Below are 24,724 nucleotides of genomic sequence, written 5' to 3'. Positions count from 1 at the left end.
GGAATAATATCCATGAAATGCCTTCCATCTTATGCTCAGTGGAGATGGAGATCCCTGGGGTGCAGCCTCCATATCCGCAGGTGAGGATCAATCCTTTTTGGATTCCAGTCCAAACTTTTACACAGCTATATCCAAGCTTTTAAACCCTTCCACCAAGATAGATAGATAGATAGATAGATCAGCTACTATGGAAGGCAACTATAGAGTTTGCAATAAAACCCAGACCGGATTCATGGCCCCATTGACCTGAAGGGAGTCAAGGATGCACAATTGCAACCCGCAACAAGGGCGGCAACGCCAAATGGGTCCAATCCTGATTTCTTTTCCCCTCCCCATCCCTTCGTTTTTTCTTCCCCCCTCCGCAGACATTGTTGCCGTTGCATTTCGGTAGGACTGACCCCATACTAACAGTCGCCCTGTGTGTGTGTATGTGTATGTGGTGTCTATGTCTCTTGTTTTTCTGTCTCCGGTCCCGCTAACCCGCTAACCCCGCGCGCCGCCAGGAGAAATGCAAGCCTCACGAAGGGGCCAGGCCGGTCCGGGCCACCTTTATGGCCGATGGCAAAGTCTTCACCACCGGTTTTAGCAAGATGAGTGAGCGGCAGCTGGCCCTGTGGGACCTGGTATGGCTTCTATGGGGTGGACAAGGTTGCATGGTGTGCGAATGTGTGCGTGTGTCAGTGTGCCATCCTGGCCTTTGTATCCTCAAGAGGAAAGAGAGACAAAGGAGGGGGTCCAATAGCCCTATTATTTGCAGATAGAACAAGGATGCAGCAAATTAGCGCTCCCATCATGGTGGCTGGGCAATGCTGGGAGCTCCAATCCCACTCTTCCATTTCCCCCCATAAGTTTCAGTACAAGCTCAGGAAATATTTGAATATTAGGGGACTCCAGATCCATTGGACTACGGTTTCCATCATCCCCTGACCAACATGTATCCCAACACATCTGGAGGGATGGAGAAGTCCCAACGCACATCTGTGACTTTGGTTCGGACAAATGCTTTTCTTCTTCATGTGGCGAAATGGAGCTATGACAATGTGGGCATCATGGAGGGGAAAAGATGCAAAGGCTCCACCGCATAGCGATTTCCCTTCCGTGTTTTGTTTAAAACATGGGTTATTTTAAATTTGCCCTCCACAGTTAGGTACCCATCCATCCTTGTGTCCCTCCTTCCTCTCTTCCTCTCCTTTCCCACACACTTAACTCTTTCTTTCCCCTCCTCGACCAGGAGAGATTTGCACCCCACGAAGGGATGAGGCCCATGCGGGCCGTCTTCACCCGCGACGGACTTATCTTCACCACCGGGTTCACGCGCATGAGCCAACGGGAGCTTGGCTTGTGGGATCCGGTAGCTGAGCCGCATGGTGTGGAGTGCCCCTCATCCCACTTCCCTTTCCCTGCACAATCCCTCCCATGATCCCTAGGGCATGCACATGTTACAGATGCGCCAGGGCAAAGCAGCCACAGTTGGCCCAATACTCGGATGGGCCAGAGTTGGGCAACCTTATTCACAAATGCCAGTCGCTCATCTCAGGTCCCTTTTCCCTCCTGTGGGAATAAACATGGCAATCTCCTAATATCCAGAGTGCTTTATGGTAAGGCAGTTGCTGTCCTTCCATTCACTGGGAGATATAGTTCTTCAGAACCTAGTAAGGTGACGCTAGAACCACATCTCCCATCATGACTAGCCAGAGTCCAGCTGTAATATAAGGGCAATAGATTCTGATACCTTTCTCTTTCTCATACATACATGCACAAAACCCAGATCCCATGTTTCCCAGAGTGCTGTGCATTTTCACGAACGAGTGTGCATGCGCGCGTGTGCAAGGGAGGAACAGCAATGCATGCCGGGAGTGTTGCATACCCTCCAACTTTTGTACTTCGAACTCAGTTTGCAGCAAGTGACGTAAGCCAAGGAGAAAGGGGGAAGGTGGGAGAAGGAGAGGAATAACCGGTACATTTTCAAAGCGGATGAGAAAGTGGGATTATTAATGGGGATTATCCCCACCAAACTGGGACATTTGGAGAGTGTGGTGTTGTTTCTGAGGGTGCAAAACCCAGATTTGGGGGTTCTAGACCTGCCTATAGTTCTCATGCTGCAAGGCCAGTGATGTTTTGGATAATAGTTCTGGACATGCTCAGGAGTCATACAGCCTTTTCTCCTTTCAGGTTTGAGCATTGGAAAAGCTCAAGGCAAGAGGCATAGCCCTAAAGTCAAAGATATAGGGATGGGAGGTATAGGTAGAATGCATTATGTTGAGAATAAGGAGGTGGGTTGTTGAGTTAGTGAGTCAAACTAGATATCCTTTGGTAGTCCTTCCAACTCTATAGTATGAGTAGTACAGAAGATAATGGAGCTGTCGTGGGCAAACTGCTTTTATAGCTGATCAGATGCCAGCCTTGGAATAATTAACTGGCCTTGCCAGCTGGGATGGTAAGCATCCTGGGCATCAGTCGTCCCCAAAAGTAACTTTTCCAAGTTCTGGTCACAGCCAATGCAACCCAGTACTTATTGCCTGAAGCATTTCAGCATTTCCGGCTGTCACTGGTTCCTTTTTAACACTGGAGGCACTGATGGGGATTTGAACCTGGGACCTTGTGCATGCAAAGCCAGGGCCAGGAAGTGCTGTGCCAACCTTGTGCCCAGGCTGTTTTTTTTCCAGCCGTGTCTGTTAAATTCTTCTATTTGCAGAAAAACTTTGAGGAGCCAATAGCCCTCCAAGAGATGGACACAAGCAACGGGGTTCTCCTTCCCTTCTATGACCCTGATTCCAGCATCGTCTACCTGTGTGGCAAGGTATTATTATTAGTAATAGTGTTTGTTTTGTGTCTGTTTTTCTAATTATGGGCATCGAAACACTATCGCTGGTGCCCAGATTCACATTATGTCTTTATGTATCTGTACCTACGTTGCAGGAATGCAACGAAACCCTCTTTGTGAATTGCAGAGATGTGCATCTGGGCACCACTAAAAGTGTTTCAATGCACAAAATTAGACAAAATGGACAAAATCAGACGCTAATTTCTGCCATGGGGATGCATCCCAAATAAACCCGGTTTGGATTGCTATCCGAATTTAACATTTCTGCGCAGGGCGACAGTAGCATCCGGTACTTTGAGATCACCGACGAGGCGCCCTACGTCCATTACCTGAACACCTTTAGCAGCAAGGAACCCCAACGCGGCATGGGATTCATGCCCAAGAGAGGGCTGGATGTCAGCAAATGTGAAATTGCCAGGTAAGGTGCAAAACCTCAAGATGCCGGGGGCAAACGTAGTTCCTGGGGTCTTGAGTTTGAATCCAGAACTCTGGAAGAGACCCCTTTACAGCAGAAGGTAGGCAACCTGGTGCATTCGAGATATTTTGGATCACACTTCCCATCCGTAATGGCCAGCATAGTCATATGGGAGTTGGAGTCCAAAAACATCTGTGGAACGCCCTGATTTTCTAGCCTTGCTTTATGGGGCATCTGGAATTTTTGAAGAAGGGGAGTATGGCTACAAAAATGTGGGATCATCACCAGACAGGCCATTGGATCCTTTGGCTTTATGTGACCCCTTTGCCCCTCTTTTCTCTTCCCCCACAACCCCGAAATAGGTTCTTCAAGCTGCACGAACGTAAATGTGAGCCCATCGTGATGATAGTGCCCCGAAAGGTGAGTTGTTTAGGAGGCGGAGGAGTTAAGTTGTAGGGTTCGGGTTAGTCCCCCAGACCAAATGGCACCTGAGTCCATCCTTGGAATGGAGCGAAACCGAAACGATCCATTTGGGGGGTGCATGAATTTGTCTCTGGTAGTGATTCCGGTACAATCCTAACACACGTTTCTCCGCTTCTTCTCATCCCCATTTTTGCAGTCTGACCTTTTCCAAGATGACTTGTACCCGGACACGCCGGGCCCTGAGCCGGCCTTAGAAGCGGACGAGTGGTTGTCGGGAAAAGACGCTGAACCCATCCTGGTTTCGCTACGGGACGGATACGTCCCCGTCAAGAACCGTGAGCTCAAAGTCACCAAAAAGAACATCCTCGACAGCCGGCCTCCGGTGGGACCTCGGCGGAGCCAGTCAACCTGCGACTCCAATTTTTCAGTGAGTTTGCCTCCGTTTGGCTGAGGTTTCTTCTGCAGGAAAGAATCATAGGATCATAAAATCTTAAGCGTAGCCCCTTAAGCCTAACATTGTAGTAAAGAGCCTTGGTTAAATGCCTGTTTAAACCACAAGGTTGCGAGTTCAATATCAAACCGGGGCTCCAGGGTTGACTCAGCCTGGCATCTTTCCGAGGTTGGTAAAATGAGTACCCAGCTTACACTTTGTAAACCAAGGCTTAAGTGCACCAATAAGCAGCATAGAAATGTACTTGCTATTGCTCGCTATTGCTAGTGCTTTGACGAAGTCCCTAACCCTCGCTACCCCCTTTGCCCCCTCACTGCCCCCTTGGACCTTTCCACTGCCAACTTTGGGAATCACTGACCTATAGATTCCTAGAGACAACATGCCAATCGAATCTATGAAGAATCAAATCTGCAAAAAGTCAAAGCCGCAAATGTGGAGGGCTGGCTGTAGATGTTTGCAAGCCAAGTGTAGGAAGTCTATAAGCGCTCTTCCCTCCTCTAACTCTCTCCTCCTTCTCTCCATCCCTAGCGCTTGGCTCTTGAGGAACTCCTGGAAGACATCAGGTCCCTGCGACAGACGGTCCAAGCCCACGAGAAACGCATTTCCGACCTGGAAAACAAACTCTGCCAGTTCACCAACGGGACGGACTAACCTGCCCTTGCATCGCCATGCCGGATGTATTCCGCACCGCCTTCCCTCGGGAGGCCAAGATTCCACTTTTGTCAGCATTTCTTTCCTTATTTTCCTCGTCCTTCCGGAAACCTCCGCTGCTTTACATCCCCGTGGCTCAGCAGATGTTCAATGGGACGGAGAGAGGGGAGATGTGGGACTGGGGACAGCCCTTCTCTCTGCCCCCCTTGGCTTGGACACTGGCATCTCTTCCTCCTCTGCGGATGTGCTTGGACACCCTCGGGACAGTGGCGCAGAGGCCAGTGCGCTAATCACTGTGAAAGCCAGCCTGTCCCCTCCGTCTTTGGCCAACTGAGGCTGGGCTGCTCCATTCCCCCTCTCTACCTCCTTTCCCTCCCTCTCCTCCCCAAAGAATGGGGCAAATATGGGGCATGGGGAGGTAGATTTGCCATGTATTTGGTGTGAATTTTTGGGGATGCAGTGGATGGGAAATTTGAGCATTTTATGGTTGCACGGTGTTAGAAATTCAGCTGGAGAAAGCAACAAGCAAAGCTCGGTGTCTCTCATCTGGAGGGACTACAACTCCCAGGGCTGTCCACCCCAAGAGGGAGGGGAGTTTGGGAGATGTAGTCCCCCCAAAAGGAACGTTTCCAAGGTCTTGGGAAAAGGAGGTTGGTGGGTTTTTGTGTGTGTAATATCAGGGACCCTGCTGGCGGGGGACACCTGGGTTGGCGATGGGAATGAGAGGGAAAGGATTTGCCAAACATGCTGGAAAGGACCTAACCGAGTCCTCTTCTCCATTTGTGCGTGAGATGTGTGTCCGCACTATGTATCAGTTGCAGAGGGAAGGTGTAAGGGTTTGCTATTGGTCTCCCGACCACGGTAAGTCATACATCCCCCATTGGGCCTAGGACTGGGGTGGAAGGTTCAAGGGGGTGGCATTTTCTTTCTGCACCCCAAAATGCGTCTTGCAAAGTTGCCATCTCTCTTGAGCTGGTGGGGCAGGGAATGTGGGGAGAGAAGGACCTATGCTCATATATGCTGATTAAAATACCTGTGCATTTAAAAAATGATGCATTGAGCCTCTCTGAATCCTTCCCTTCTGCCCCGATGTCTGCAGAAAGCAACAATGGCGTATTGGACCCATCCATTTGCAATCGGATGTGCAGTGCGCATGGCTAGATCCTGTTCACCAACAGGATGACATAAAATTAGCCCAGAGTATCAGATTGTAGAGGGGTACCATCAGCTGCAGAGCGCATAGTACAGCCATGCAAGGGCAGGACGGTCACATAGTACCCATCGGACTCCCCACTTGTACTACTAAGGGATCACACTTGCTGAACCTACTCCAGGCAGCGCCACTACATCTGGGTGGTTCTGAATTCAAATCTGTATTACTAAGAATGGCTGGAGATCATTCGTGTCCATGATCCCTATATAATCATGCAGAGGTATTATGCCAACGTAATTCCCAGTTACGCTGGCAGCTGTACCTTTTAAATTTTCGCACAAGGAGGTGTCTGGTACCTACCTTCCCTCTTTGCTTACATTGAAACACATTGGTTTAAAGGTGCAGAAACACCTATAACTCAGAATGGCCATGAGAATGTCAGAGCTGTCATAACTGCCCTTTAGTTCATATATGGTCCGGCAATAGAAATTTATGCGTCGCTAGCATTAAACAGAAAATTGGCCTATAATGCACAATTTAGCACAGTATGTTCGTCTGGAAAAATGAAATTGGGACCAAAGGAAGAAAAGGTTATGAAGGCAAACAAGAGAATGCTTTCCCCATGATCCCCACTATTGTGGAAAATGTAAAAACAGAATCGGGAAGCAGCCGCACATGAGTCCATGCATAGACAGCCACACGTACAAACAAGACAGGAGACAGCGAAGGTTCATGAGGTTTTCATTGGTGTCTCTGTGCAGGTAACACACCTGAGCCGGCTGGTTGCGGTGGTCCCCCCTTGCAAACCCACAGCCTCCCCCTGGCACATGTACGTTGTTTTGGAGAGGTGGAAGACAACCCGACCCACTCGCCCTTTGCAGCTGCTCCAGTTCTGTCCCAGCCCTCCAAAAATTAGGAAAAAGCATCATCATCATCATCATCCTCTTGGTGTGGGGGGACTCTGAGAACAAGGGTTGTGGGGGAGAAAGAGGCACCTTCACTCCCCGCCATCGCCGCCGCTGCCACTAACTCTGTGCTGCAGCCTGGCACAAATTTTGGGCAAGGAGAGTGGAGTTTTGTGGAGGTTAGCACCATTGAACAATGGGGTTGTGATGACTTCAGGCGTGCAAGAGGACAGCACTGTGGCAGAGAGGGCTATTTTGTAAGGAAGAGTGGGACCAGGAGCAAGAACACAAGAAGAGCGGCCGTCGTGTTAAGGGAGGTGGGTCTGGGTGGGCAACGTGGGCATGGGTTTGGGCAGACTCCCCGCTTCTAGTGCACACCTGATGGCACACCGCAGAAGGAGCAATCGCTTTCTTCAGGTTGCATGGTGGCCTAACAGGCCCACCTCTGAAATGGCACATAGGTTAAGGTGGAAAAACGGTCCCAGACTTGGGGGCTTTGGAGGCCACATTACACATCAGGCAAAAGGTATTATGGAAACAAGGCCAAACTAGTGAGTGTTAAGTGGCAGGCGGAGACCTACGGCCTTTTTGGAGGGGGTTTAAGTGCACTTTGTGCGGCAGGGGAATATGCTTTGTCTATGATGGGAGGAGAGTACCAACCAGGCAAATACTACCGGCGCAAGATTGCTCCCTACGCATCCCATGTCAAGTTAATCCAGAATTAATGCCCAGCTCCTTGGTTTGTCTCTTGACTGATTCTGCATCAAATTAGACCCAAGAGACAGTTGTTGCTTAAAAAGAGCTTGGCAACTTTTTGTCTGTTTTAACCCCAAAATGTTGAACCCTTTGGCCAGTGTGGCCAACAGGGTAGTTCTGGGAGCTGTAGTCCAAAAAAGTAACTCGTTTCCAAAATATCCTTTTGTTCTTTCATCAAGAATAAACTAGAGCCTCCTGGTTCTGCCTGCAAGAGATGTGGAATCAATCCAGAATTCGCCCCTGCCTTCTGGGTCTATCCTGCTTCTATGATAAATCAACCCAGAATTAAAAACGGCCTCCCAGATGGATCTAAATTAAGATGCTTCCCAGTTAACTATTGTGTTTGTGCTAGATTTTGTCCAGAATGAACCACTGCCTCTGTGTGTGTTTCTCTGTGTGTGTCTTGTGCCTTCTGGATCTGTGCTTCATCAAACCAGAATTAACTACTGCCTCCTGGATTCGGATCATATTAATCCAAATGTAATGACAGTCTCCTGGTTCCGTATCAAAGTAATCCCGATTTAACCAGGTTAATCCCAAGGGACCGAAGGAAACTGCAAAAGGTCTGAAGAGAAGGGAAATGGGACAGGAGTAAAGGAGGGTGAGATGTGACGCCTTGGCCCCAAAAGTGTTTCCACCGCGGAGGGGACATTGGAAGAGGGAAGGAAGCCCACCCCAAATGTGCAAACCTCAGGTCAATGAAGACTTACCTGCCTCCTGGGGAAGGAGAGTTCAAATGGCTCAGAATTGGGGGGGTGGAATAAATTCTGCCCTCCCCAAATGGCGTCTTACCACCCTCCACCCTTTTCCCAAATGGTCACCCGTCCAAGTCCATATCCTCCCTGGCAAGTGTAAATTCATGTGGCACCAGGGAGGGGGATCGGGGGGGCACAGTCCGTCACCTTTCGCGCCCCTTCCCAAAGGTCTGCCAGGGCATTGTGCATGAGTGCCCCCCCCTCCCCGAAATCCCACGCAAGTCAGGGCAGGGTTGGGCTACTGTTCAGTGAGCGAGAGGCGCAGGATCCGGGCCAAGTCCTCCTCTTCCTGCCGCGAACGCCGCTCCGACTCCTCTTGCTCTTTCGCCGACAGCTCCATCGCCAGGCGCAGTTGCTCGGCGTAACTGGGCAGCACGTGACTCGGTGGCCCTCTGTCCACAGAAGGAGACGGCCGCTGGGGAGTCGCCGGCCGCGGCGGCGGTGTGTGCTGGGGGGTCCTGGGAGGAGGGACGAAGCAAACAAATGTCGAGATGAGCAGCGGAGAAGCCATTCCCCATTTCTGTAATTGCAGATGTTGGCCCAAGCACATTGGCCAAAGTTTCACATCCCTACCTAAGTGTTGTCATTGAATATAGAGAAAAGTGAAGTGAAATACAGAGCTCGGGTTCCAGAAAGAACAACTGGTTAAAACAACTGCACTTCCCAGTGTCCTGTGCAACTCACCTGTCGACTCGGCGCCCCTCCGGAGGCATGGGTATCGTGCCCGGTTTGCTATTAGTCAAGGCCTCCCAAATGGTTACCTGAAAAAAGAAGAAAGTTTAGTTTGGAAATATGGGAGACCTTGGGAAGCTGGCATTCATTGGATGATAATTCCCAGATTCCCCCAGCTGGCCATCTTCCCAAAATTGGGAAGATTCTGACAGCGGTTGTCCAAAATAAAAATGAGTCTGAAGTCAAGGAAACTATGCTTGTGTCATCCATCCCCAGCAATGGACACTGATCCTTTCTTTAAAGCAACCCAAAGGAACAAGACTCCTCCATTTTTGGACTCCAGATCCAGAAAGCAAACTCCCAGAATCATTCTAATTTCTGAATAAGGATTCCTACAATCCTCCCAGATTCAGAAGGGGAGCTCACAAAAAAAACCTCCTGGCCTTTGGGCAACGACCCACAAAACCCTCCCTGTTCTTGCAAAACCATTTCCCAGGATCATCTCAGTTCTTGGACCACCAGCTCCAGGTCTCCAAGGTTTTGAGAAAGACAGATCCAGAGACACCAGGGATTGAACGGGAGATTATTTGAGTGCCAACGCTCTGCTGACCGAATGCCAGACCCCCAGAAGCTCCCTCGGATTCAAACCACGGGGCAAAAGAGCTTGAAGGGAGAGCACCTCCTTCTGTCCCACCTGGTCTTACTGGGTTCCCACCTGGTCATACTCGGTCCCAGCTTCCAGCAAGCTCTGTTGGATGGCGAACTGCAGGAGGTCATCATCATCTTCTCGCAGTGGCTCTGGGTGGCTGCCCACCACACTGTACCCGCGGGGCGGCTCAAAGAGCGAGGGGTCCATCTCATAGCACCGGCACGAACCTGTGAGGGAACCCAGGGAACAAACATTAGCACCCATCCCTGATGGCTATCTTGATTCCCTCTATAGCGGTTGTCGTTCTCCCCTTCTCTTCTTTGAGCCTTGCAACAACAACCTTAGAAGGCAGGCACGTCTGAGGGCAAGCGAGCGTGACAAGCTAAACTGGGCCAAGATCTTACCCCCTTTATGTTGTTGCTGTATGGCTTCAAGTTGTTTCTGACTTATGGTAACCCTAAGGCGAACCTATCATGGGGTTTTCTTTACAATATTTATTCAGATGAGGTTTGTCATTGCCTTCCCCTGAGGCTGAGAGAATGTGACTTGCCCAGGGTCATCCCTCATGGTCAAGAAGGGACTTGAACCCTGCTCTCCAGAGTCACAGTCCAATGCTCAAACTACAGTGGTGCCTCGGGTTACGAATTTAATTCGTTCCGCGGCCGCTTTCGTAACCCGAAAAGCCTTCGTAAGCCGAAATGCCATAGGCGCTAATGGGGAAAAGCCGCGGTTCCCTTTAAAATAGCGCCGAAGTTTTTTTGTAACCCGAAAAAACTTTCGTAACCCGGAACAATAATTCCCTATGGGATTTTTTCGTATCCCGAAAATTTCGTAACCTGGGTAATTCGTATCCCGAGGTACCACTGTACTACACTGCACTGACTCTTGTAGCATGGTGCAACCTCTCGTAGCACAACCTCCTCTTAGTATAGCATACATATCCAGCGGTAGAGTTATGGTACTCCCCGTTATTGTGATTCACTCGTGCACCCCCCATTTGTGTCCCCTAAAATCCACCCCATCTCCCCTTTACATACCCACAGAGCTGGAGCTGCTGATGCTGGAGCGATCGCTGGCGGGCGAAGGAGCATCACTCCCAGGACTTCCGGTCCCCCGGACTGAGACCACCGCCTCGTCGCAGCCGTTGAGGTTCCCAAAGGTGATGCGGGCATTGAGGATGTGGAAGATGGGGATTTCTTGCAGGGAGGGCAGAGAAGACAGAGAGAGAGATGGCCCCACGGTGAGACTTTGCATCACAAGTCCCAAATTATTTATGGGGGTTTTGGGCTATGTGGCCATGTTTTAGAGAAGTTTCTTCCTGACCTTTCGCCAGCATCTGTGGCTGGCATCTTCATCATTCTCTGAAGATGCCAGTCACAGATGCTAGCGAAACATCAGGAAGAAACTCTTCTAGAACATGGCCACATAGCCCAAAAATCCCACAAAAAACTATGGATGCCAGCCACGAAAGCCTTCGACTGCACAATTCCAGTCCACTGCTCTCCTTCTGACCTACCTTGCAAGACTGGTGTGGAGAGGAAGGGGAGATATATAGGGCCTGGGAGGAAAAGCAAGTAATAATTCACAAAGACTATTACCAATCTTGACGGGGAAACCTGGCGGCAGGCGGAGGGTGATGAAATCCCGTAGTTTGGCAAAGAGGGCATTGCTGACGGCCATTAAATCGATGATGGGCCCAACCTGTTCAGACAGCGAGAGCGGATGGTCTTCGCACAGCCACAACTTGGCTTTGAACCTGCCAGGATCGGAGCGGAAAGAGCATAAGAGACCTGTGCCAGCTGGCGACTGGTACCATTGCCCCGTTCTTCCCTCCGTTTCCTCATGCCAACAGCTTCCCAAAGCCTCACTTCTGGGTCTTGGTGGTCAGCTCTATGGGCCGCCCCATATCCCTACTGCCCAGTTCGAAGCTTGGATTGAAGTATTCCTCCGGAGTGATGGCAGTCGGGTTGGCGCGGCTTAGCGTCTGCGTAATGAGAGCCTGCAGGGAAGACAGGGGCAAGTGCCAGAAGCTGCATCCAATCGACATTTTTGGGGGTGCGATTGCAAGCAGAAAATGGAGATTTGGTTTGTAGTAGCTCAAGAGATTTCTAATGCCTGGAGTTGCTTGGCATTTGGATCTATTTAATTCCAGGGCTAAGGAACGTTGCTTTTTTGGACCACAAATCCCATGATCCCTCAGACTGGTCATACTGGTTAGGGGATTTTGTTGCGGGGGAGGCAGGTGATGTTTGAATGTATTTAATTCCAGAGCTGATGTATGTTGCTGCTCCCAGAAGCCATGCTGGCTGGGGGGTTTTGTGCCCACTTTTATTGTGCCCACTTTCATTACTCACCCCATTGTTGGGACCCACATGTTGTTCAGCAATGCCCAGGAATGACTGGAGGGGGGGTTTTCCCACCTGCAAATAAAGTAACATAAAGGTGTGCACTTTCTATATGATAAGTGTAAGGAAGAGGCTGGCATAGGTGATGCCAGTGGGGACATGGGAAGAAAGCGTGCAGACTGGTTAGGGGATATAAATAAGCTTTTCCTAGACTGCAAGGCTGGGCAGTGTGCGCATGTATGTGTGGCATGATCCAACACATCTACATATGTAATATCTATCTATCTCTCTGCATATAGGAATATACTGTAGCATGTTAGCAAAATGCTTATGTGCTAGTTTCCTTGCCAGCCTTGGGATGGTACTCACTGAACCTCTGCAAGACACATGTAAAGAGAACATACCTTTGGTCTTGCTTTTGTGCTGTTCGGAAAGATGCTCTGTCCGCGTTCGCGTGATGAGCTCTACGTTGGAAGCCCCATATACCTGAGAGGAGGAGAAAGAACATGGTTGGCTTCTGCTATACCCTCCAAATGGTCCTGATTTGCCAAGATTCACCCTTGCCAGCTTCATTGAAAAGCCCATCTTCCTTGGCAAGTCCAAATGTGCCTGCCTCACCTTGGCCTCATACCCGTTCACCACCTCCGTCTTCTCGCTCTTCCAGCCCAAAATACCCGTCTTGTTCCTGGAGACAAGGAGCGAGAAATTAGCTCAGCTTTCTTTTCATAGAAAGAGGAGTTTAAATAAAATATCAGGGCTGGTGCCGCCAAGGGGAGCGGATTGGGGTGCCAACACAGAGAAGGCCATGCCTTCCCAAAATTGAATTCCCCTACCAGTGGGAGGGACAAAATGGCAGCCAAAAATCAGCCAAAATGGCAGCCGGATGTAGCATGATGTCTGTGCAGCTCCCCCTCTGCCTTCCAGGAAAGGATGCGAGTCCCATGCGCACCTCTCAAAGGCAATGTTCCTCGTGTCCAGTTGCGTGGTCACCACGGGAGCCATGAGGCGCCCCATCACTTGCTCTTCCGTGGGCTGGACTGCGGCCAGGATACCTTCCCGGTCGTGGGCAGCCAGGGCCAGGGTTTCGGAGTAAACCACCCGCCGGTCGTGGTCGATTTCCATCACCACCGCACTGGTATCTGGAGAAAGAAATGCATGACCACGTCTGAGCACAGCTTTGGAAGGTGATAGTGAAATCGACCCATTGAGTTAGTGGGATCTCACCATTCAACGTTTGATTCAATGGGCCTTCTCCAATTCAGACTAACCGATAAAATCCGTATTCTGTGACCATGGCCATGTCACACTCTCCCATGGCAAACCTTCTCTGAACAAACCTTGCCAAGGAAGCCCCAGGATAGGTTCGCCTTAGAGTCACTATAAGTCAGAAACCCTCTGAAGGCACACAACAAGGAACACAACAGGCACACAACAACAACACAACAAACTTTCTCCCACCAACCTTGACCCCGAAAGATGAAGCTCCGGTTACCACGCTGCCACGTCATGTGATCGAACCCCAGCAAGGTGGTATCCACCCGCAGGTTCTGTCCACACTTCCAGACCTTGTACGTATCGCTGGGGCAGATCTTGGAGACCAAAGGCACTGTTAGAGGAGCAGAATAGAGATCATGTTGTGGGGTGGATCACTCAGGTACCCGGTGCCCATGTGAAGTCATGGGCTTTGAAAGTGGATGGCGTGGAATAGTGGCATCACTAAGGTTGGCATCACCCGGTGCGGTAATGCATTATGCCACCACCACCCTTGACCTCCTTCCATAGTACACCATACAGAATCCTTAGTACCCATCAACTGTAATTCCCATATATCACTCAGTTTACAGTGGACCCTTGGTATCCGCTGAGGTTTGGTGCCAGGAACACCCTGTGGGTAATAATGCTAATCCACATTTTCCAATTTAAAAGTAACACATTGCCTTGCATTGCTGCCCCAAAACGAAGCCCAAGTCGCTCCCTTTGCAAGCCACAACGTACCCCAACTAGTAAACTCCCATTTCATCTCCACATAGAAATCTTGTGCCTGCAGGAAAGAGGAGAGAAGGCAGGAGTCAAAAGGGGAGAGCGAGAGAGAAAGACATTCATGGCGTACAAAGTTTCGTTCCAGAACCTCCAGTGAATTCCCAAATCCATGGATCCATTACAGACAGTGGCGGAGTAAAATGGTGTCCCTTTTATAAAACGCCAAAACCAAGGCTTGCGTCCTGAAGTTTGTATATTTTAAAAAATGTTTTCAAGCCATGGATGGTTGAATGCATGGATAAGAGGGACTGACTTTAGACGCTATTCTCTTTACGTTCCAGTGAGCCTTGGCATCTATCCCCTGTGGATTCCCAAATCTGTGGATGCCCAAGTCCCATTAAATGTTCTTTCCCCCAAAGAGGACCATGTCTGGGTCTATTTACCACCTGAAAAAAAGCCATCTCACCAAACAGGTCACAGAAAAGGGGGGTGTTTCGAACTCATCACCTTGCGCAGTTTCTCCAGCAAGATCGGGATGCCGGCCAGGCGCTTGATGGCGCGCTGGTAGTCGCGATAACGCAGCACCAGTTGGACCAGCTCCAGATCTCGCGTGCTCACTGCCTCTTGCAGGACTGCGGGGGACAGAGAAAGAATAGAAGAATAAAAGAATAAAGGGAAGAATGTAATATTTGAAAGGACGTCACATTGAGGATGGAGCTTGTTTTCTGCTGCTCCAGAGACTCGCACTCAGAGTGATGGATTCAAACGGCAGGAGAAGTGGTTCCGTCTAAATGTTAGGAAGCGACCTGAAAACGTAATTTCGGAACAGAAAACACCTTCAAAGACACTCGCTTTAATACCCACACCTTCTTGGTGAAACATTGATGTTCCCTTGGCCGCACATGTCCCGGTTTGAAACTGTGAATTGTTGGAAGGTATTGCTCCAGATGCTGCTGTACTCTGACTCCCATTGTCCCCAGTCAAGCACAACCAGTGATGGGGATGATAGAATACACACTCCTTTTGGGCTACATTTGGATATCCTTTGTGTGTCTGAATCTGTGCAACGTTGGAAGGCACTGCTCCAGATGCTACCATATCCAAACTCCCATCGTCCCTGGTCAAATCAGCCAATGGTGGGGATGATGGGTGCCGGAGTCCTATCACTTCTGGATAAAATAAAATCATACACCTTTTGGGCCACATTTGGATATCCTTGTGTGTCTGAATCTGTGCAATGTTGGAAGGCATTGCTCTGGATGCTACCGTCAAATCAGCCAATGGTGGGGATGATGGGTGCCGGAGTCCAGCCACTCCTGAACACCCACTGTTTTGATATTAGAAGAGAAAATTAGTTACGCACCTGTCCATCCGCTCCGGTTTTCTTTGGCCACATCGGCGCCGTGCCGTAGAAGGACACGGGCGCACTCCAGGTGTCCCAAGGTGGTCGCTAGGTGCAAAGGGGTGCGCCCCCCTTGGATCGAGGAGCTCAATATCCACCTGTTGGGAGCAAAGGGTTGAGGAGTTCATGAGTCCTGTTCTATAGCCATGGGGAAAAATGATGGCAAAGCTGGGGAACGTTTCCTTTTGGAAGGACTGCACCTCTCAGAAGCATCCCAGGGATTCTGGAAGTCCTAGTTAGCCCCTGAACAGGAGACCGCCAACAAATACACTTGTCCTTCCATATTCACTAGGGTTAGGGGCACAAGACCCCCTGTGAAAATGGAAAACCCGCAAAGCACAAAAACACCATGTTTTAACCTGAGAGGACACCTCTCTAGGAATCTCTAGGTCCTCCAGTGCGAATCTGTGGTCAACGTCCAAAAGACACTGACCATAAAACTGCCCTGGAGGAGCTACAAAGGCCTAGTAGAGTATCCTCTCTAGGAATCTCTAGGTCCTCCGGCGCAACTCTGTGGTCAATGTCCGACAGACACTGACCATAGAACTGCAATGGAGGAGCTACAAAGGCCTAGTAGAGTGTTCTCTCTAGGAATCTCTAGGTCTTTCAGTGCAACGTTTAGTTAAAGTTGACCATAGAGTTGCACCAGAGGAGCTACAAAGGCCTAGTAGAGTATCCTCTCCAGGAATCTCTAGGTCTTTCAGTGCAATGTTTAGTTAAAGTTGACCATAGAGTTGCACTGGAGGACCTAGATATTCCTAGAGAGAACATATTAATCAAATCCACGAATCATCAAATCCACCAATAGTAAAACCACAAATATGATGAGTGTACTAAGTGTTGGAAGCTCTATTTCAGAGGAAGGAACTGGCATAAACCACCTCTGAGGATGCCTTGCTTAGGAAAGCCCTACTAAATTAATGGGGTTGCCATAAACCAATAGGTATGACCTAAAGGTACACAAACACACAGCCGTAAAGGCTACTTGTTATTCTCACAATCATGGCTGGAGATGGACTTTCCCCTCAACAATTATAACACACCACTTTTAGTTCCACTGTTGTAATGCAGAGCATTTTGGACGCACGAAAGCGGGACCCATTGACTTTCCCGGAGGAGACGCAAATGACCGCAACTGGTTCAGGTTCACACAAATCAAACTCGGTTGCTGTTGTTTCTGAACTTGGCTGCTCCGGCTATGGGGAGAGATGTGATGAACTGCACAATGTTACAACACAACTGAGTTGCCAGGCACACAGGCGTGGGATTCAGGTCTCCGGAGAAAGGCCTCTTTTTAGTTTTGGAAGTGGCCATGAGACGCGGAGGGCAGGTGTTGCTTGTGGCTTCCCTGGGGAAGGCATGGCTGCAAGGAGTGTGCATTTTCCTCTTGTCTCCTGTTGCGTCTTACAAAACGACACACTCGCGCACTCTGGGTTTGTCTCCCGAGAGTTGTGCGTTAATTGCAAATAATAAGAGCTAAGCAGACCTCTTGGCTCTTGCAGGCAAAGGAGCAGCTCTCAAAGCCTAGAGCTGCAGCCAGATGCAAAGACATGTGCAGCCGGCCGGCCACATTTATGGCTTTTGTGGATTTGGTTCATTGTGGATTTGAGCCATATGTCCTCTCTAGGAATCTCTCAATCCTCCGGTGTGATTCTGCCGGACGTTGGCCATAGAGTCATGCTGGAGGGCCTAGAGATTCCCATAGAAAGCACCAAACTGTGTACAGTCAGCCCTCCACATTTGCAGCGTTGACTTTTGTGGGTTTGATTATTTGCGCATTTGAGTAGGATCCTGGGTTAGCATAGCGAGAGAGAGAGAGATACTGAGCATGTGCAGAGTGCCCTTCCCTTTGCCACCTGTCTGTCCCTGGCAAAGCCCCTTTCCAGGACAAATTGGCAAGACGGAAAAGTGCTTTTTGACTACAAAGCTGGGAGTCTTCATTAAAACCCCAAAAGACAGATCAACTCCTTGCCTCTCTCTCTGATGCAGAAGCTCTCCGAAATTGCTTTAATTAAAAGGTTTATAATTAAAGAAAATAACCAACAACGGATCCGTCCTCGGCGCTTGCAGGAATCCGATGGTGCCAGCTGCTATTCTGTGGGCAGAAGCTAGAAGCATCATTTTGGAGGGGGATCACAACTTCCAAAATCCCCCATCAGGTGCATCCTAATACTAATCTCCCCAAAGGACATCTAGAAGGGAACAAAGGGATGATGGGATATACAATAAAACAATACGTGCCTCACAGCCTCTCCAGCTACTTTGGACTTCAGCTCCTATCAGCCCCAGCCAGAATGGTCAGGAATCATGGGCAACGTAGTCCAAAACATATGGGGATGTCCACTTTGGCGATGGCTGTGCCAGAGAAAACTACTTGCACAAAGTAGTAGTAGTAGTTGTTGTTGTTGTTGGACCACAGCTCCCAGCATTCAACACCGGGTACGGCTGATGGGACTTGTAGCCCAACCACATCAGAGAAGTTACATAATTACTACCCGGTCTTATGCCCATCTCAGAAAAATAGTCTGGAAAAGTACACTTTTTGGACTCTAGTGCACCCAGAAATCCCATATCCAGTGGCATTTCTAGGACCTATATCAGTGATGGTGAACCTTTTCGAGGCCGAGTGCCCAAACTGCAACCCAAAACCCACTTATTTATTGCAAAGTGCCATGTCCCTTTGAGCTTCTAGTAACAAACGCTGTGCTGGGGCGATGGCACATGCGCCCACAGAGAGGGTTCCGAGTGCCATCTCTGGCACGCGTGTCATAGGTTCGCCATCACTGACCTATATTCTTCTTCTTATTATTATTAATATCATTATATTATTACTACAACTACTAATATTTGCACCTGGCTTTTCCTGTAGAGGAAAGACGGATGGCAAACACGCAAATGAAAAACAAATACAATGCATGTTAAGGCAAAAATAAATGTATTCCAATTGTCCATAACATTAAGAAAGAATGTAGAACCCGTAAGCAGAAATAACAACAAAAAGTTCAATTTAGAAGCAAGGCCCTTCCAATGAAAATGCCCTTTTTGTCGTCCAAAACACGCAACATGTTCCCAGGCTGCGGAAAAAAACAACCCCCCGACTGTTAAAATTAGCAATAAAAGAAATCCTTGTACATGGATAAAGGTTGAACATTTAGAAGCCCTCCGGCTACCAAAAGCCACTATTTGTGGGATCGGCTTAGTATTTAATTTGGAGGGGAAAGAAGAAAAGAAAATAGAGAGAGTATGGAGAAAAAATAAACCAGATAAAATTGCTAAATGGAGGTCGCGACGGAGAGCAAAACGGCGCCCTTTCCGTGCAAAACGATGCCTTTTTTTTTGTGCCGTCTGCGATTTCGATTATTCCTCCGCCCAGAAAATATCATAAAACCCCCAACGTTTTCTCCCCCGGATTTTCCTTGTTTGCCGGCAGATTTCTTGCCAAGGTTTCTCTCCTTTCAAGAAAGGCGGGTGTGGCAGAAGAGGGACCAAAAAATAGACATGAAAAAGGAAGGTAAACACCGGCGAAGACATCTCCTCCCGGAATCAGGATACTGGGCATTTCAGAACCAGTTGGGGCCCTTTTACCTTTAAAAAGCAAGCAGCCTTTTTCTCCAATTGCAATGCCCATCTGTGGCCCTCGCCGGCACCAATAACTTTGGGGGACGATGGGGTTTGCAGTCCTTCCAACACACTGTTGACCCCTGTGGCTGGATTTGGGGCCTTGAAAGCTGGATTTCCAGAAACTGATCCACTCATTGCTCCCTGGCTTCATTGCTCCTGACCAGAGAGGATCCATCTTTGGGTAGCACTGAGTTTGCCGCTTCATTGCAAACCTTGTTTTAGCTTTAATTTCTCGATTGTCAAAATGTCGAAGCAGCTTTTCGATCAAACGCTCAAGACAAAGGCTTAAGATTGATAAGATAAAGGCTTAAGATTTAAAACATAATGTTATATATGGGATTAAAATATGGCTTGTCGGATCCAAGGGTCTCTCTCCAAGGTCCTGTTTTCAACACTTCTGGGCAGAGCTTGGAAAAGTTAATTTTGGAGGTGTTTTTTGGATGACAGGTCCCAGAATCCTGCAACTACCATGGGATTCTGGGAGTTAAAATCACAGGCTCATAAATATGTTGCTGTTTGAAAAAAGCACTTTTCCCTCCATGCCTTTTGACCATGTGGAGTTCGACTTCTCTTGGCTATGTAGGTTCTACTTTTAAGTTACGGAGAAGAACCACTGCAAATCCTTGCAGCGTCCGCCACGAACTGGGAAACTCAAATGCATTCCCAGGTATGGACTCTGGCAACTCACAGCCCTCCAAATGTTGTCAGACTGCAGCTCCCATCAGTCTTAACCAACACAAATAATAGTCAAGGATCGAGGGAATGGTGATATAACAACACTAGAGGAGGGATGGCAATGGTGCGGCTTTCCAGACATGGCTGGACTGCAGTTCCCAGCAGCACTGCCAAGGATGAGGAATGGTGGGAGTTATAGTCCAACCACATTGGGAGGATTGCACGATTCCTACCCTGTCTTAGATCCAAACCTCCAGTCATTTTCCTGGACAACTGTTCCACATTAAATCTGCCAAAGCATCCGCACTTCCCTCCCTATCAAGGCCCAACTGGCACCGACAGTGGCACCGACAGTGGCATGATTTCACTGCACATTATTCGGGCAGCAAATTGTCTTGGGATGATTTGGGACGGCCGCAATCTCAGATATCCCTTAACTCCGTCAAACAAAACCTCAGGCCTCAGAGACATCCCAGTCCATGTGTCTTGGACTTGACTTAGCAAAACCCAGGCTTCACAGTGATGCTCCTGCAAGAAAGGTGATGCACTCTGCAGATGCTCAAGGGTCCTCTTTTAGGAGTGCAACAACAACAACCGAAAGGCATCTACCTCTTCATATAGAGGAGATCCTGGCCCATTGCTATCCAGAGGGGCATCCTCATGCGGTCTAAACCACCGTGCATGTCGATGCCAAACCCAAGGAAGGGGAGATTCCCCATGCGGCGGTGCCAATCTTGTACACCAGGTCCTCCCCGCTCTTCCCAGTTCCCGAAATATCACAACCAGGTTGCTCTGGAAGCCCCTTCCTTCCCACCTTGGGGTCCTCTTGGGTGCTCCCTTTGGAGGGTAAACCACAACCAGGATCCCCAAACCTCCCAGATTTGGGGGTACCCTTTCCTGGAAGGAAAGTCTCCAACACCTGCTTGGGGGGGGGACCAGGCCCTGATTCCTCTGACAAATCCCCTTTTTAATTCGCCATACATTGCAAAATATTGCACGTTTTTCAAACATGGCCAACGCTTGCGAATACTTGTAAATAATTGCAAATATTTGCCAATATCGCAAATAATGATGAATACCCCAAATCCTTCTTTGCAAATCAAAGAGAAGGGTATCCCCCTGCTCTCTAGACATGGAAAGGATTTCCCTGCTTTCCTTGTCCCCTCCCTAAATATTGTATAGAATAGCCAATCTTTTTAAAAACATTGCCAATGCTTTTTCAATATGGATTGCTTGCAATCTCAGGCAAGCCTCCATCCCTGTTTGCCTTCTCTTTGCCTCCCAAGATCTCCCCACACTTCCAGGGTTCCTAACCCCCCCCCCCAAAAAATCATAGCCTGGTTCCTTATCCTTCCTATTGAACCCCCAAACCCAGCCTTTGGGGTCCCAGATAATGCCACAAAAGCAGGGGAATCCTGGCCATGCAAAGGAAGGAAGGGGAAGAAAAACACCCTCCTGCTTGCTTTGCAAAGTGGAGAGGGAGGCAAAGGAGGAGAAGGCAAGGAAGGGGGGGTTCCTGGCATTGCATCAGCCCTTTGTTCCCCCCCTCAAAGCAAAGCCCCTGCCCCCCCTTCTTTGGCCCACCTGCTGGGAGCTGAGCATCCTCTCCAACTGGTGGGGCTGGTCGTGCCAAACCAGGGCATGCAGTGGGTACCGGCTCTCCAAGGTGGGGCCACCGGCTGGCATCATCCTGGGGGCACCGATGGGGCGAGGCCTTGGGGGGGCTGGGGCTGCATGGACCCCTCCAGGAGGAAGGGGAGCCCTGGCACCTTTGCAGCAGCAGCAGCAGCCTGGCAAAGAGAAGGAGGAGGAAGAAGAAGCAGGAAAGGAGGCAAGGTCCAGCTCTGCGCCTTTGCTTTGCGCCTTGGAGATGTCAAAGGATCCCCCTTTGGACCCCCCCAGGCAGCCCCAGGGCAGCCTCTCCAGCCTCACCCTGCTGGAGGAGGCACTGCTCCCTGCCCACAAGGCATCATGGGATTTGTAGTCCCTCCCAGGCAAGAGAGAGAGAGAGAGAAAGCCCTCCTCCTTCTCTGCCTCCATCTATCCAGAGCATCCTTTCCTGCATCTCTGCGTAAAGACGTTGGGGCCACTCAAGTCCTTTTCTTGGCCACTCTGAGGCTGGGAGAGGGTCACCCAAAGGGTGCCCATGCCCTCACAGGGCACAGGGACCAGGCACCCCTCTTTTTTATTCCAGGGTATCTCCTCCATCCCAGACTTCTGTCCAAAAACCTCCTCCATTTGGAACACTCTCTGGCTAGGAGGGTTTTTCTTGAGCACTCTTTTCTTTGGGCACAGCCTCCATTTGGAGGGCATGGCCAGATTTGTTCCAAGGAGATCCATTTGGAGCAGGCTTTTAGCTTCTCTGTTGGGAAGGTCTGCCCTTTGAGCTTGAAGGCCCTCCATCTTGACCCCAAAAGAGGGATACCTTTTCTGTGCCAAGCAAACATATCCACATGGCCCACTTGGCAAGCTTTCGAAGCCCTGGCCAAATGGGTCCTCCCTTTTGCCATGCCTTGTCCTCCTTTGTGGCGATAACCCAAAGTGACCGTCCTGACCGCAAAGGAGGACAAGGCACCCCCCCGAATGTTCTCCGGCCTCATTTTGAACCCCTTTTGGCCCGTGCTTCAAAAGCTTGGACCATGTGAATATTTCGCTTGGCACAGTAAAGGTATCCCTATTTTGGGGTCAAGATGGAGGGCCTTTGAGATAAAATGGCAGACCTTCCCAAAGGATAAGCTAAAAGCACTGCTAGAAATAGAAATGCATGCTTCCAATGGACCTCCTCTGAAGAAATCTGGCCAAGAAGACCCCAGAATAGCATCATAGTTGGAGAAACGACGACTTGAAGACACACAACCACAACACAATGTTGTCATTTACAGGCACCTGTAAACTATATCCAGAGGACATGTTTGCCATTGGAGGACAGTCCACACGGCATACTGACTTGAGCGTTGGATGTAAAACTCTGCAAGGTCAGGGTTCGAATCCTTTCTTGGCCCTGGAAACACAATGAATGACCAGGGTCAAGTCACACTCTCTCAGCCTCAAAGGGAGGCCAAGGAACAACCCCGCAATGGACCAATCGTGCCAAGAAAGCCTCATCATAGCTTCACTTAAGGTTGCCATACGTTGGAAATTCAAGTCACACAACACCTTTGTCCAGCGTTCCCTTTGCAGCAGCGTACTCCAAGCACCATGGGCTTTATTCCTCTTTGATGGGGCGGAATAACAGCTAAAAAGCCAGGGCAAGACCCTCGGCGTTTGCCAACCTTTCCAAAAATAATGTAAGGAAAGGTAACAAGCCACTGAAAAACCCCAACCTCTTTGCAAAAGAATGCAATATAAGGGGAGGGGGCTGTGATGTTTTGTTTGTAGGCTTGTAGGGATGGGGATGGGGGGAGTTGGAGGGAAGAGGGGGTGTCAGAGATTGTGATGCAGCCTCTTCCCCTTGAGAGGCCATGACTACAGATCCCAGCAGGCTGGCTGGGGACGCTGGGAGATGCAGTCCATAGCAAAGCAAATTGCAAAATTGCAAAATGCAAAATTGCAAAATGCAAATTGCAAAATGCAAAATTGCAAAATTGCAAAATGCAAATTGCAAAATGCAAAAATGCAAAAATGCAAAATTGCAAAATTGCAAAATGCAAATTGCAAAATGAAAATTGCAAAATGCAAAATTGCAAATGCATCCTAGCAGATTGGGATTTTGAGGCCGGGGCGGGGTCCCTTTGTGGCCCCTCCTGACTGAGGGCCTCCTCCTCCTCCTCCTCTTCTTGGTGGTGGCTCCTCCTCCTCCGGGGGGCGGTCCCTTGCCAGCTCCCCTCCTCCTCCTCTTGCTCCCGGCTGCCTTCCTGCAAGAAGAAGAAGAAGAGGAGGAGGAGGAGGAGGCCCTGGTGCCAAGGCCAAGGCAGCAGGCATGTCCCGCAAAGGGGTCCCTCGGGCCGAGGTTTGCGCAGACTGCAGTGCCCCAGGTAAGGAGGACCCCCCCCTTGGTCCCAGGGAAGGCCAGGCAAGGCCCCATTGAGGGGAAGGGGAGGGAAGGGAAGAGGAGGGCCTGGCCCAGGCAGAGGCACAGACCTTCTCCCCCCAGATCTAGATCCAGCCCCAGAGAAGGAGGAGAAGGCCAAGGGCTCCAGCACCCACCCACCCCAGGCACCCCTCCTTCCTTCCCTGCCTGCCTTCCTCATTGCAGGGGAGGGCAAGCGGAAGGAAGCAGACTGGCTGCTACTGGGTTGCCCACTCCCCCAATGGAGCCATGGATGGATCTTCCTTCCTTCCTTCCTCTATTCCCTGCAGAGGAGAACCCTAGGCCTCTGGCTCAGCCCTAGGCCCTCAAAGGAGGCTGGCTGCTATGCTTTCCACCTTCACAATCAGTCCTTCCTTTTATTTCTTTCCTTTCTTCCTTCCTCTCCTCCCTACAGAGTTGGAACCCAGGCTTCTAATCGCCAGCTCCTCAAAGGAGCCTGGCTGCTATGTTTCCCACCTCCACAATCAATCCTTCCTTTTCTTTCTTTCTTTCTTTCCTTTCTACCTTCCTTCCCTCCTTCCTTACTTGCATTTCTTTTCTTCCTTCCTTTGTCATTGTCCCTATTACAGAGTAGGCCAACCCCCCCCCCCCAAGAAGCCTGGCTACTCTTTCTCATTCCCTCTATCTATCTATCCATCTATCTATCTATCTATCTATCTATCTATCATCTATCCCTTCCTCCCTCCCTCCCTTCTTCATTGCTCCCCTGCAGAGTAGGACACCCCCAAGGAAGAAGCCTAGCTATTCTGTTTCCCCTTTCCTCAATCCATCGTCTATCTATCTATCTATCTATCTATCTATCTATCTATCTATCTATCTATCTATCTATCTATCTATCCATCCATCCATCCATCCATCCATCCATCCTTCCTTCCTTCCTTCCTTCCCCATTGCTCCTCCTGCAGAGTAGGACACCCCCAAGGAAGAAGCCTAGCTATTCTGTTTCCCCTTTCCCCAATCCATCCATCTATCTATCTATCTATCTATCTATCTATCTATCTATCTATCTATCTATCT

At 49.6% G+C, this 24,724-nt stretch overlaps 3 protein-coding genes across 10 annotated transcripts in view; 2 read left to right on the top strand and 1 right to left on the bottom strand.

The window, feature by feature from the left end:
* CORO6 (coronin 6) overlaps nucleotides 1-5,813 on the top strand; it is a 12,915-nt gene extending 7,102 nt beyond the window's left edge. For 2 of the 4 annotated variants that reach the window (XM_042442742.1, XM_042442744.1), the window contains exons 7-12: nucleotides 1,232-1,351; nucleotides 2,696-2,800; nucleotides 3,097-3,242; nucleotides 3,602-3,659; nucleotides 3,859-4,089; nucleotides 4,642-5,813. In XM_042442742.1, the coding sequence (XP_042298676.1) occupies nucleotides 1,232-1,351; nucleotides 2,696-2,800; nucleotides 3,097-3,242; nucleotides 3,602-3,659; nucleotides 3,859-4,089; nucleotides 4,642-4,764 (783 nt within the window). In that variant the 3' untranslated portion in view covers nucleotides 4,765-5,813. Of the gene's footprint in view, nucleotides 1-503; nucleotides 624-1,231; nucleotides 1,352-2,695; nucleotides 2,801-3,096; nucleotides 3,243-3,601; nucleotides 3,660-3,858; nucleotides 4,090-4,641 lie in introns of all 4 variants that reach the window. The other 2 variants (XM_042442743.1, XM_042442745.1) reach the window with 2 other exon arrangements.
* Nucleotides 5,814-6,653: 840 nt separating this feature from the next.
* Nucleotides 6,654-22,065, bottom strand: ANKRD13B (ankyrin repeat domain 13B). Its single transcript, XM_042442859.1, is given in 16 exon segments — nucleotides 6,654-8,791; nucleotides 9,018-9,094; nucleotides 9,721-9,881; nucleotides 10,692-10,850; nucleotides 11,253-11,410; nucleotides 11,523-11,653; nucleotides 12,009-12,074; nucleotides 12,387-12,485; nucleotides 12,618-12,684; nucleotides 12,949-13,138; nucleotides 13,462-13,605; nucleotides 13,995-14,040; nucleotides 14,487-14,611; nucleotides 15,343-15,451; nucleotides 15,453-15,479; nucleotides 21,262-22,065. Coding segments are annotated over 16 exon segments (2,235 nt in total). The 5' UTR covers nucleotides 21,718-22,065; the 3' UTR covers nucleotides 6,654-8,571.
* Nucleotides 22,066-23,484: 1,419 nt separating this feature from the next.
* Nucleotides 23,485-24,724, top strand: part of GIT1 (GIT ArfGAP 1) — a 23,465-nt gene continuing 22,225 nt past the window's right edge. For all 5 annotated transcript variants that reach the window (XM_042442619.1, XM_042442618.1, XM_042442620.1 and 2 more), the window contains exon 1: nucleotides 23,485-23,651. In XM_042442619.1, coding sequence (XP_042298553.1) covers nucleotides 23,597-23,651 — 55 coding nt within the window. In that variant the 5' untranslated portion in view covers nucleotides 23,485-23,596. The remainder of the gene's footprint in view (nucleotides 23,652-24,724) is intronic.

This window comes from Sceloporus undulatus, chromosome 11 (genome assembly GCF_019175285.1).
Source record: "Sceloporus undulatus isolate JIND9_A2432 ecotype Alabama chromosome 11, SceUnd_v1.1, whole genome shotgun sequence".
Taxonomy (NCBI): Eukaryota; Metazoa; Chordata; class Lepidosauria; order Squamata; family Phrynosomatidae; genus Sceloporus; species Sceloporus undulatus.
Note: the sequence above shows the minus strand (reverse complement) of the source record. Positions and strands in the feature narration are given on the sequence as shown.